Genomic DNA, 14,353 nt, shown 5'->3' on the forward strand with positions numbered 1-14,353 from the left:
GTAACTGCACAGCATTAACTGCTGCTGGAAGCTTTTGCGCTCACAAGTCTACACACCTCTGCGCATGCGCCACGTCACCTGTGAGCCTCTATGAGCGCGCCACACAGTCGCGCCGTTTTGGCTCACTTTGGTGCGCCATGCACGTCACTTCAGCGCCCATGCTCCATGCGCGAGTGCGCGCCACCATGCCTTGTGTACTCGCGCGCGTACGCACATGACTGCCACGTCATGCGCCCCTGCGCGTGGACCCACCAGGGTCATGCGCCTGCATGCTACATCACCAACCACCTGGTCCTTACAACCCCTATGCTCACCACGCGCACGCGGTCAAGAATACAAAGGCGGCTCTCAAGCGGCTCGTGGTGATGCGAGCGTGCGAAGTGCAAAGTGCGCCATCAAAGCGCCACATTGCGCCTCATCGCCCACGCCACGCGCGCGCGTGTGCGAGTGCGAGTGCGAGTTAGGGTGCTCTGCACCCTTCGCGAATACACTTAATGAGTGCTTCTATTAAAACAATAAGGATGGAGAGTTCCCACTTTCCCATATTTTCAGCATTCAAGTTTCAAACACCAAAATTTGAGCATCGATATCTCATTCATCTTAGCTCTGTTTTGGACGTGGTTTAGTTCGTTGCGAAGCTCTTCCAACATAGAACACAAACCCATAAATTAATATATAAAACCCGCTCATTTTATTATATTTATTTCTAGTCCAAAATAAGAAAAAAAAATTATGTAGGACCGATTTGACGATCTAGTGAGTCAATCAAAGTCAATATACCACTGTTTGAGTGGCGGAAAGAAACAAATAGTGTTGAATCAGAGAGAATTGAGTAGAAAACAGAAGAATATCACTTTTAACACTTGTTTCTCATTAAAATTCACTTGGAAATCCGGCAGCAGTTTGGTTACAACTTCGTGATTCCGTGCCAAAATGAGAAACAACAACAACTATATATAGGACTCTAATTCCGCTTGAAATGACACGTTGTCATTTCGAGCGGAATCACTATCTACTGGTTTCGCTTGAAATGACATGTCATTTCAAGCGGAATCACATGTCAAAACACATAATTTTACATTCTGAGCCCTGCACTATACATAATTGACATATTAGACCCCTAGACCTTATACAAGCATGACCTAGACTAAGACGTAGGCTTTAGACATCGTGCACTAACAAATCATTTTCCTATATTTGTGAAAAATGCTATTTCCACAAATTTCCAACAGTCTTCACAAAGTTGATTTGCAACCTTTAGTAGTGTTTTTGAGAATTTCTCCAAAATAATAATTCATAAGCTTCCCTATACTATATACTTCTAAACTTATAATTTCAAGACTGTTATCATCATAGCATTTAATACAAGGACATGTTCAAAAATCTGGCATACTTAATTATCGATTTCGATTAGACTGCTCTTAAAAATTCTAAATTGCCTGTTTCAACCTTTTTATCTAGGAATATGTGATTTAGTGGTTTGTTTTCGTATGTGTGATGTTGCAAATAGTTAATTTAAAGAATACACATTGTTATATATAAGTACCTTCATATATATTGAAAAAAACAAAACGTAGTCCATATATCACACGAGCCTTAACATGCCCTGACACTTGCATGATGTGACAAGAGTCAAAAGCCTAAACAAATGTTACATAAATTATTATGTAATACAATGTATAATACACTAGAACATAGTGTTAATGTTACATGTAGAGGGTTTTGTATGGTAACCTTTGTAAAGGGATAACTATAAGTGGTTCTTTTTTCTTTAGCATAAAGTTAAACATACCTGAGAGATCATGCTCTTTGCCAAATGGTAAACTCCAGTCAAACGAGTGCAACATCGAAGCCAACAAATATGCCGACATTCTCTCACCCATGGGGACTCCTGGACAAATTCTTCTCCCCGACCCAAATGGCATAAAGTTGGAATTGTATCCTCTATAATCGAATTTAGTTGTACCATCAAGACTCATGAACCTATTTGGATTAAATTCCAAAGGATTATCCCAATATCGAGGATCCATATGTATGGGCGAGATGTTTATAAAGACGTTCGCACCCTTCGGGACAATGTATCCACCAAGCTTGCATGATTCATTTGGAGATCGTGGTATCAAAAGAGGAATTGGAGGGTGTAACCGAAATGTTTCCTTAATCACCACATCTAGATATTGTAATTTTGGGAGATGGTATTCTTCAACAATGTTGTTTAGACCTACGACTTCTTGTAACTCATCTTGTACGATCTTCATGTCCTTCGGATTTTGCAAAAGCTCTGCCATTGTCCATTCCACTAGTGTTGATGTTGTATCTGTTCCTGCCGTAACAGTGTCCTAATTCATCAAAATAAAAGGATTAATGGGGGCCAATCTTTTCTTACATGGGTGCACTTAAATCAATTAAGGAGTCTGCATGTGCACTTGAATCTATGGAGGATGTCAAATTCTTATATGTTAGAAAAAGATCAATGGGGGCTAATCTTTTACAAGTTAGGATCGTTGGAGGAAATTTTTAAAGTTGAGATTATTATCGGCTAATAGGTGAAACTTAGGATTATTAAAATCCAATAACCCTTATTTAAAATAATCATTTTTGTGTTAGATTCCAATTATTATTATTAATATGTATGAAAATATTATTATTTTTTATGGTCGGTTGGAACCATTTTTATTTCTTAAAAACGTATTTGTTTTAGAATTAAATATAAAAATAAAAGATTTTGTTTTTTAGACTAAAAGAGTAAAATACACTTTCTGTCCTTTAGCTTTATACCAAACTCTAGAAATTGTCCTTAAACAAAGGAACTATCATCAGTTATCCTTTACGTTTTAAAATGTTTGCAACTTTCATCCTTTTCACTAACGGGAGTCACATTTGTTCGTTAATTCCAGTTATGTGACTTGTATGTGAGGGTATTTTGAACTTTAGTTCCTTTTCATGAAAATTCAAAATTATAATTACTCACCCAACCCTACTCTTTGTTCTCCATCTCCTCTCTCTCTTTCTCCCTCTCTCTTTCTCCCTTATATGTCTTTCTCTATACCCTATTGTACTCCCCCTCTCTTTCTGATGAAACCAAGAACACTGGCCACTCTCCCTAATAGCCGAGGACTCCCTCAAACATCAATGACCATCGACCAAATTCCACAACCACAACCACGACTCTCACCTAAAACTGCCATCACAACCACCAAACACAGTGTCACTACCCATTAGATCCCACCCCTAATGTTTAACCAGACTACATTTGCATGTGTAGATCCCAACTAACTTCTTCGCCGATTTAACATCGAGATGCTTGGAGTGGTTCTTTGCAGATCTGAGCCACCACATTCCCTTTTGCAAAAGACTATCCATATTCATGACGAAAAAACAAGGAGGGGGAGGGATTGTGGCGCATATGTATAACTTGTGTTTTGTATTTTAAATTAAAATAGGTAATAGTTGTTTGGTCATTTCACAAGAACATGATGTATTATGGAATTTGCACACAAACTTAATCCCCATTAGTGAAAAGAACAAAATGTGAAAAATTAAAACATAAAAGATAATTGCTGATATTTCTTTTAGTTTAAGCATAAATTAAGGAAATTTGGTTTAAACCTAAAAGACAAAAATGTATTTTACTAAAAAAAAGTATATCACAGTAGATATACTATATACTTCTAAACTTCTAATTTCAAGATTGTTATCATCATAACATTTAATAAAAGGACATGTTCCAAAATCTTGGCATACTTAATTATAAGCTTGCCTATACTATATACTTCTAAACTTCTAATTTCGAGATTGTTATCATCATAACATTTAATACAAGGACATGTTCCAAAATCTTGGCATACTTAATTATCGATTTCGATTAGACTGCTCTTAAGAAATCTAAATTGCATGTTTCAACCTTTTTATTTAGGAATATGTGATTTAGTGGTTTGTTTTCGTATGTGTAATGTTGCAAATAGTTAATTTAAAGAATACACATTGTTATATATAAGTACCTTCATATATATTAACAAAAACAAAACGTAGTCCATATATCACACGAGCCTTAACATGCCTTGACACTTGCACGATGCGACAAGAGTCAAAAGCCTAAACAAATGTTACACAAATTATTATGTAAGACAATTTATAATACACTAGAACATAGTGTTAATGTTACATGTAGAGGGTTTTGTATGGTAACCTTTGTAAAGGGATAGCTATAAGTGGTTCTCTTTTCTTTAGTAGCAAGCTAAACTTACCTGAGAGATCATGCTCTTTGCTAAATGGTAAACTCCAATCAAACGAGTGCAACATCGAAGCCAACAAATATACCAACATTCTCTCACCCATGGGGACTCCTGGACACATTCTTCTCCCCGACCCAAATGGCATAAAGTTCCAATTGTATCCTTTATAATCGAACTTAGTTGTACCATCAAGACTCATGAACCTCTTTGGATTAAATTCCAAAGGATTATCCCAATATCGAGGATCCCTATGTATGGACAAGATGTTTATAAAGACGTTTGCACCCTTCGGGACAATGTATCCACCAACCTTGCATGATTCATTTGGAGATCGTGGCATCAAAAGAGGAAGTGCAGGGTGTAACCGCAATGTTTCCTTAATCACTGCATCTAGATATTGTAATTTTGGGAGATGGTATTCTTCGACAATGTTGTTTAGACCAACAACTTCTTGTAACTCATCTTGTACGATCTTCATGTCCTTTGGATTTTGCAAAAGCTCTGCCATTATCCATTCCACTAGTGTTGATGTTGTATCTGTTCCTCCCGTAACAATGTCCTATTCATCAAAATAAAAGGGATTAATAGTATTTAAAATAATCATTTTTGTGTTAGATTCCAATTATTATTATTAATATGTATGAAAATATAATTATTTTTTATGGTAAGTTGGAACCATTTTTATTTATTAAAAATGTATTTTTTTAGAATTAAAATATAAAAACAAAAAATTTTGTTTCTTAGATTAAAAGAGTAAAGTACACTTTCCGTCCTTTAGCTTTATACCAAACTCTAGAAATTGTCCTTAAACAAAGGAACTATCAGCAATTATCCTTTACATTTTAAAATGTTTGCAACTTTCATCCTTTTCAATAACGGGAGTCATATTTGTCCATTAATTCCAGTCATATGACTTGCATGTGAGAGTATTTTGAACATTGGTTTCTTTTAATGAAAATTCAAAATTATAATTACTCACCCAACCCCACTCTTTGTTCTCCATCTCCTCTCTCTCTCTCTCTCCCTTATATGTCTTTCTCTATACCCTCATTGTACTCCCCCTCTCTTTCTAATGACACCAAGAACACTAGCCACTCTCACTTATAGCCGAGCACACCCTCAAACATCAATGACCATCGACCAAATTCCACAACCACGACTCTAGCCTAAAACTGCAATCACGACCACCAATTACAGTGTCGCTACCCATTAGATCCCACCCTTAATGTTTAACCAGACTATATTTGCATGTGTAGATCCCAACTAACTTCTTCGTCGATTTAACATCAAGATGTTTGGAGTGGTTCTTTGCAAATCTGAGCCACCACCTTCCCTTTTGCCAAAGACTGTCCACCGCTGGAAATCGTTCATTTATTAAATGGCCTGAATTCAGATAAGGAAACTACCGCTCAGATATTGAAACCACCACTCAGATCTGTATCCCGACACCCTGCAAATCGTTCCTTTATCATTGCTGATGGAAACCGTCGCCACCTGACCCCCCCTGTTATCTCCCTCAGGAAAACCTAGATTTGAAAATGGCCCCGCAACAGTGGGTTTATAATAGATTTGGCAAAAAAAACCCGATTCGGGAGCCGAAACTAGTAACCTAATCCAGTACCCAAACCGGTTTCACCTCAAACTGGTAGCCACCAAAACCGGTTTGAAAATCAATGAAAACCAGTTTTTGGCCAACTCTATTTCATAATCCCACCCAAATCGATAGCATAAATGGGCTACTAGAACAATGGGTTCATAAACCCACCCATCTCACTCGTTAGGCAACAACTATCCCATTTCCGAGACCAACGTCGCTTTTCCTAGCGATCTTCTCCATGTCTGGACAAATTCGAATGTGGTGGTGGTCGTGCACCGATCATAGGTGGAAGTGCACAAGTTGGAGGCAACGGCAAAACGTAACCAAATTCATGACAAAAAAACAAGGAGGGGAGAGGGATTGTAGTGCATATGTATAACTTGTGTTTTGTATTTTAAATTATAATAGGTAATTGTTGTTGGGTCATTTCACAAGAACATGATGTATATTAGCACACAAATTTAATCCCCGTTAGTGAAAAGAACGAAACGTGAAAAATTAAAACATAAAGACTAAACTGTCATTTTGGTCCCTGAGGTTTGGTCACTTTTGCCACTTTAGTCCAAAACTCAAACCTTTTGCATCTGGGTCCCTGTGGTTTCAGTTTTATTGCCATTTTGGTCCAAAAATGAAATCAGGTCATACTTGTCTTATAAAATCCTGTAATTTTGTCATTTTCCTCAGGGGCAAATAAGGTCATATTTGTCTTATAAAATATGGTATTTATTTATAAAAAAGAAATGATCATTTTGCCCCTGCGGAAAATGACAAAATAGCAGGATTTTATAAGACAAATATGACCTGATTTTATTTTTGTAACAAAATGGCAATAAAATTGAAACCACAGGGACTCAGATGCAAAAAGTTTGAGTTTTGGACTAAAGTGGCAAAAGTGACAAAACCACAGGGACTAAAATGACAGTTTTGGAATTTGGTTTAGACCTAAAAGACAAAAATGTGTTTTACTAAAAAAAAAAAAGTATATCACAGTAGATATAGAAGTATACTATACTGGAGTATATATAGTGCTACATATATATTGCATACATCTAATATGATATACTATAATTGTTGACATTTCTATACAAAAGTTAACAATATTTGTATAAATCATTAAGCTAAATTTGAAATATATTTATCAAAAAAACTTGCCACTATGAGAAAGCTAAAAAAACCTTATACTACATATATAATGTATATCATAGTAGATATAGTGGTATACTGGAGTATATATAATGTTACAATATAATCTAATATGATATACTTATATTTTATCAAAAATATGATATACTTATATATGTAGGGGAGAGAATCATGAGAAAACTACATATAAATAAGAAAACTAAAAAAGCCTACAAAACATGTCAATTTTTTTTACAACTTTTTTATAAAATTTCTCTACTTTTTATGTATAAAAAAACTTAAAAAAAAAAAACTTGTACTGCACATATGCATTATATGTTTAAAGTTAATTTTTGATTTTAATTTAGATTTTAGGGTTATGTTTTTTGTAGGATTAGGATTTGCTTTTTTTTGAGGGGGGGGGGGGGGATGTGGGTGGGAGGGTTTAGGTTTTTTGGGGTTAATGTTTAGGGTTTAATTTTAGTTTTTTTTTTTTGGAAAAGGGGGGGGGGGTTAGGCTTTTGGTGGGAGGGTGAATTTAGATTTTTGGGGGGTGTCAGTGGGGGTGGGTTAGGTGGTTTATGCTTTTCCGTATTATTGTACATGTACAGTACAATTTATTTATTTTAAAAAAAAAATTATACATAAAAAGTAGCAAAATTTTATAAAAAATTGTAAAAAGAAATTTGTATGTTTTTAGACTTTTTTTAGTTGATTTTTTAGTTTTCTCATTTAAATTAGTTTTTTTTCATGATCCATCATCTAGATATTTATAAGGTCTTTTTTATATAGTTTCCTCACAAATGCATATATTCTCATGATACTACATTTCAGTTTTTTGATTTCCTCACGAATAATAAGTTTTCCCATAAAGATCCCTATATGAGCATAAACATTATGTATTTTCTTTTTCATTTATACGCTTTGCATACTAGTGTAATAACTAATTTTAATTCATTTATTAATAGAATACATAATTTTCCCTACGATATACATATTTAAGAAAAAGTTAATCAACCTTTCTCGAAAACCTTTTTGCAAAACAAACCATTTTTATTTATCAAAAAAATAAAAACGTTAAAAAGAGCTTTCAATAAAATATAAAACGAAACTTTAAACAAAATAGAAAAAGACGCTTCATAGACAATTCTCTAAAATAACTTAAAAACATTTTAAACTTAATTAGAAAAATTATTCAATCTGTAAAGCAGATTTAAAAAATGCTTTATTATTTTAAAACTATAATTAATTTTTAAATAATTTAGTTAATAATAATAATAATAATAATAATAATAATAATAATAATAATAATAATAATAATAATTACAAGACAACAAAAAGATAAGATAAATAATAAAACAAAAAAGTATTATGATGTAACAATTTATGAGGTACAATTAGTAAATAAAATAAGGATAGGGACAACTTTATCACAACATTACATTAAATTAAAGAGACATACAAACTCTACAAGTTGGCAAGATCGACGATGGTTTTTTTTTGGTAATTACTCTTAGGGTGCACTGGGCGTACCGGGGAAGGCCAAGCGGTGACCTTTCACCGGGCGGGAATACCGTCGCCAACCCCGGTATCCACACGATAAACCCTATTGAGCGGGGAGTGTTCACCGGTAAAGGAAAAGAAGGGATAGATGATTAATGGTGAGCCTCACTCTCTTCCACCCTCACATCTTTTTATCTTTATTCTTTTTAACAAAAAATTATTTATGTTGTTTGAGTGTAAAATGAGGAGTGAAGATAGGAATTGACATGACAGATTAGGATTGGATAGGGTGGAGAGGGGACTAGTCCACCCGTGTAAAGCGTCCCTCACTCTTAGAGGATTCATATCCCTTCTACCAAATTTTGTTAGAGTGGGTTTTATGTTATAAAAAGTGGTTATAAGTGGATGGGAAAGAAACGGGTATATATTTAAGTGAATATTATTCGCCCTCTATAATTTTATAATATATTTTGAAAGTGGTTCTGAGTAAAGGTGAGAAAAAAGAAAAAAATAAAGATATAAAATATATTAAGTAGTTTCGAGTGGAGAACAGAGAAAAGATAAAAATAAAGGTATAAAAATATTAATTAATTGAAATGAGAGAGAAAATATAATTATTTTTAGTGTAATTATAGGATAGAAATGATGGAAGAAATATGAATGTTCTTGGCTTCGAGCATTCATAATCCGTCCCTCAAATTTTGTGAGAGGGCTTTTCGTATTATGAAAGTGTTTGTAAGCGGTTGGAAATGTTTTTAAGTAGAGGAGAAAGAAAAAGTTATTATTCATATGTAAATTTGAGGGTACATTGTTCATTTTTTATAATTTTTTAAATATATTTTGAAAGTGGTTGTAAGTAGTAAAAAAAAATAATGATAAAAGTATAAAAAATATTATTTAAGTTAGAGAAAAGATAAAATATAATTGTTTTTAATAAAATTATAGGGTAAAAATATAGAATGGACGTGAATGCTTTTATATATATTTTATTTATATATCAAAGAAAGGAGATTTCCATGGTTCACGTATGTGATTTGTTGTTTGTGGTGTTACTCAATAGTAGCTTGCCACGTGGTACGAGCTGCTTTAATTTTTTTTTCTTTGTATGTAGCTTCTTTTTTTTTTTTTTTTTTTGGAAAAATGGATTTTAATAATCCAAACTTTCAACCATTGGTCGGCAACAAACCCAACTTCAAAAATAACCGGTGGTGCTCCCAACTTTTCGTATATTGTAAACCAATGAACTTTTACTAATAAAAACCTTAATTTCTTTTTGTCTCCTTATCCTTTTCGGCAACTTTTTCGTATAATGTAAACCAATGTACCTTTACTAAACCGAAAAGGATATGGAGACAAAAAGAAATTAAGGTTTTTTTTAGTAAAAGTCCATTGGTTTACAATATACGAAAAGTTGGGACCACCACCGGTTATTTTTGAAGTTGGGTCTGTTGCCGGCCAATGGATGAAAGTTTGGATTATTAAAATCCATTATTCCTTTTTTTTTTCTTTGTATGTAGCCTTTTTTTTTTCTGAGTTATATATTTTTGAGTGAGGTAATAAACGCAAAAGTTGATCAATATATTTTTTGAATGTGGTAATAGACACAAAAGTTGATCAATTCGAGCGGTTAGCATACTATGCTTTAAAGGTGAGGTTTTGGGCTAGCTTATAGCCTTATATGGTGTATGATAAGACCATGTGTAATGGGGCGTTTTTTTTAAAAAATTTTCAAAAATAACGCCCGAAAACGCCCACCCCTCCATTACAGGGGGCGTTATTTTGTAAAATTTTTGAAAAAATTTTGTTCCAGCGTTTTCTTTAAAACGCCAAATGAAACTAACTTGCATGAGACCATGTGAGTGTTGACCAATGGGAAGAGACCATGTGGGATAGTTCAGCTTTTTTAAAAAGGTTTTTTTTTTTTTTTTTTTTAATAATTGTAAGGGGCATTATGGGGCATTATACCCACTACACCACTTTTGCTATAATGCCCCCTTGCTGACTAGGACGCCACATGGCGCAAAACGCCCCATGGTGGGGGCATTATAACCTTCTACCACTACGCATGGTCTAAAAGCCTTAAGAGTTTCATCATATCACACAACATTAGTGTTACATAGGTGATACATGAGCAATGGACTTTATCATTAACTGTCATAAGGTGGGATAAATCCTCATAAAGCCCCTTTCATCATTGTTCATTCATTATTTTTTTAATATTATTTATTTTAAATTTAGAAACATTATAAACTTAAAATAAAATACATAAATAAAAAATAATTAAAATAAAACTTAAGAAATTACCATTAAACTAGAATTAAAATAAAATTATAAAACTAGAATTATAAACTCATCCAATTTATAAGTCAAATATGGGAGAACACCTCTCGAAGGGATTCGAACTTGAGGTGAGGGGTTTAAACAGCATATACTGATCCTTTGGAGTAAACTGGAAAATCCAGTTGATCTACCGTTCAAAAAAAAACTTATGTAATCCAAGTTACTTATCCAATTTATAAACCGACAACCTATTTTAAGTGACTCATTTTATTAGCCCATCGTATAGTGTGACCTAGTTGATAAAAGTTTTAAACCTATCCACACACAACCACAACAACTTTCTCCTTTCTTCATCTTTTTCTCCGGCCATTTTTCTGTCTAACGAAGGTGGTGGTGATGACGGTGGTTGGAAAGGGGGTGATGATGGTGGATGAAGGTGATGTTGGTTATGGTTGTGGGTAAATGGATATATACTGGGTGGGTCCCCCCCGCCCCCTTCAGTTCTCGCGCCCATGAAAGGCTTGGCGGACTCAATCATGGCGCCCCTGTAACGGTGTTGGAGACGCTATGGGTCTTACTTGGCGGAGGGCACGGTTCCACACCGCTCAACCTTATAGCGACTGCATAGAAGTCGACGGAGTTTTTACCCCCTGGAACACCTGAGTCTAATCCTAATATTTATATTAACAAAATCAAAATTTTTAGAACGCTTAAATAGTTATATTGGTATTTACGAGGTATATTATATAGTTTATATTAGTTATAATTCGAGAGAGTGTATTAGTTTAGATTTATACACAGATAATATTTATTGTAATCATAATAATTATAACTGTAGTTAGGACTCTTAGTTTTTTTACTAAATTTGAATAACTAGGTTTAATGGAGTTTTGTACACGTAATATTCAAGTGCCAACAACATAACAAATTAATACCAATCGAACCGTTGAGCCCCCACAGAAACGTGTGACCTATCCTGACACTAAATGCTTAACTACGACCCTAGTTAAAATAATGAGTAAAAATAATTATGGGACACTTAAGTTATTCTTATAAAAATTGTGTTTAAATAAAAGACATATTTTATTTAATTCATTCGAAAACTAGAATGACAGTTTAGTCGTTCAAATTTCCTACATTTTTTCCGTTGTAAAATTCTTTATATTTTGTGGTTGCTGTCCTATTAAATATGGAAAATGTAACCATGTTTTATATTTTATAGTTACGATATTTATAATATATTTCTTGTCTGTAATAACATATGAGAACCCAACTGTAAAAAAAAAAAAAAAAATTCCAAGAGAATAGTATAAACTGATAAACATACCAAGAGAAGGCCTTTGATCTGGGTAATATCCAGTGACGTAGTAGCATTTTGTTCTTTGAGCTCTAGTAAAATCTCCAAGAAATCTTTTCTTCCATGTTGGTCTTCTGTTTTACTTGCAATTTTCTCCTCAATTTTTCTTTCTAAAATCTCATCGATCTTCTTCCATGCAACCGTCATCCTTTGCTCCACGCCTTGTAAATCCATTCGCGACAACACCGGGAAGAAGTCCGACATATTCGCTGCGCCTAGAAGCCCCACTGCCTCCGTAACCACTTCCCTAAACTCAATCCCAACATTTCTGCCTTTTTCATCTTCAACCAAACTGTTCCCCCATAAAACGTTCGTGACGACCCTCAGGGACGTCAAGAACGCCATCCCACCCACGTCAACCTCCGTCCCCACTTTTTCATACAGTTGCTTCACGGTTTTCCTCACTTCGGTTCGCCTGAAAGTGCTAGAAGCTTCCAGGTTTTTGTTGCTCATGATCTCGTGTATGAACAGTTTACGCAGGTTTCGTAGGTGTGAGTTATTGTCAGACCAGCCTGTTATAAGATAAAATATATTAGTTATGAGTTTATTCTATTTATCAGATGAAACATACTAGTTACAGTTTATTGTAATTAATTTTACTATAACTAATATATATAGTTACAGTTTTTTGTAATTATTTTTACTATAACTAATATATTCTATCTAATACCTATATTTCTGCGACCGTAGGATACGATTTTGGCGGCCACCGGAGGGTCTCGGTTAGCAAATATCTCGTCTTGCTCACGGACGACAGCTTTAGCGAGGTCTGGCGAGCTGATGACGATGTACGTTTTGGTTCCGAGCTTGAGCTTGAAAATGGGGCCATAACGTTGTGCCATTTTGGTGAATTCATGGAGCAGGTCAGGGCCTAGAAATGGAAGGTACCCCACCACTGGCAGCCCGCGAGGTCCAGGTGGCATGGGCGACGTGGGCTTACCAGATTGGTACCAGAAAATAGCGAGTGTGATGGCTAATATAGTGAGAAGTGCGATTGCGAGGTCGGGTCTGTTGATGGCAACTTCCGGCCATGATGACCACTGCCTATCTGGTATCATGTTGGGATTTTATGGAGCTATCTGACGAAGGAACTTGCAAAGATTTTAGGAAATATATATGGTATACATATATCCCTGGATGTCTAATTAACTATTTCCTAAACTTTTATTTCAAAGCGGACTTTTGACTTTTGTTTCCTCTATATGTCACTAATACTAGTAGCGTTACAAAGCGGACTTTTGACTTTTATTTCCTATATGTCAATGTCATTAATAGTACGAGTTAATAATATGCCGGCCCAAATAGTATATAATATATTTTGTTGATCTTTCAAAAAAAAAAAAAAGTACGAGTTAATAATTACACATTTGGTCTCAACGTTTATAACTTTTGTACTCGTGTGGTCCTTATTATTAACCTAGATTAAGCTATCCAGTTTAGTTTATATTAAATTACCAAAGTACCCTTACTTATTAAGAAAAACAATAAATAGAAAATAGTTTAATTAAAACAAATATTTATGTGTGTCTCACCCCCACTTCTTCCCCAAATCACCATCATCACTACCACCCCCTGTATCTCTCTCGATCGACCCAGATCTTTCTCTCTCTCTCTCTCTCTCTTCTCAAACAAACACCACCACTGAACACCTACCTCCACCACCTCACCTCCACCACTAAACACCCACTACCACCACTACAAGCACCACAGTCTCTCTCTCTCTCTCTCTCTCTCTCTCTCTCTCTCTCTCTCTCTCTCTCCAGCTTCTGAATCAACAGTGAAAGGCACTGGCGCCGGTGAAGGTTTCAGGTCGGAGGGAGAGGTTAGGTGTGATTTCGATTAAGCGAGAGAAGTTCGACGATTCTGTTATTCATGAACATGCAATCGTTGCCACTTTGCTTTTCCAGCAGCAGAATGGCGGTGTGTTGTCGTTTGATCGATCGAGTTCTCTATGTCATGTGCCGAACTCCAAACGTCATCAGCCACTGCCAAGGAGTTCGAGTACTTGGGCTCGGTCGCTTACAGATCCTCTACTTCCTCCTCAGCGCAATTGCTTAATCAGGTCTGGTTGATTTTGATTAGTAAATTGGACGAAATTGATCGCTATTTTGATTCATGTCTAAAAGTAGATGTTTCGATTGTTATTGTGGAGAATTAGGGAAGTTTCGGGGAAAAAATATGCAGATAGATCATTGATATCAATAGTTTGTTTAAATTTTTTATTCAGGTGATTTTAAAAGTATATTGATAGGTGATAAG

At 35.0% G+C, this 14,353-nt stretch overlaps 2 protein-coding genes across 2 annotated transcripts; both read right to left on the reverse strand.

Moving 5' to 3' along the window:
* Nucleotides 1-1,632: 1,632 nt before the first annotated feature.
* LOC110924184 (cytochrome P450 76C1) lies at nucleotides 1,633-2,288 on the reverse strand. Its single transcript, XM_022168221.1, has 2 exons — nucleotides 1,793-2,288; nucleotides 1,633-1,640 (listed from the first exon to the last, which is right to left on the reverse strand). The coding sequence occupies exons 1-2, from the start codon at nucleotides 2,286-2,288 to the stop codon at nucleotides 1,633-1,635; spliced, it is 504 nt and encodes a 167-aa protein (XP_022023913.1).
* A 1,699-nt stretch (nucleotides 2,289-3,987) lies between these two features.
* On the reverse strand, nucleotides 3,988-13,319 carry LOC110920812 (geraniol 8-hydroxylase). Its single transcript, XM_022165011.2, has 3 exons — nucleotides 12,765-13,319; nucleotides 12,065-12,606; nucleotides 3,988-4,794 (listed from the first exon to the last, which is right to left on the reverse strand). Exons 1-3 carry the CDS (start codon nucleotides 13,150-13,152, stop codon nucleotides 4,162-4,164), a joined length of 1,563 nt encoding a protein of 520 aa, XP_022020703.1. The 5' UTR covers nucleotides 13,153-13,319; the 3' UTR covers nucleotides 3,988-4,161.
* Nucleotides 13,320-14,353: the final 1,034 nt, after the last annotated feature.

This window comes from Helianthus annuus, chromosome 17, assembly GCF_002127325.2.
Source record: "Helianthus annuus cultivar XRQ/B chromosome 17, HanXRQr2.0-SUNRISE, whole genome shotgun sequence".
Taxonomy (NCBI): Eukaryota; Viridiplantae; Streptophyta; class Magnoliopsida; order Asterales; family Asteraceae; genus Helianthus; species Helianthus annuus.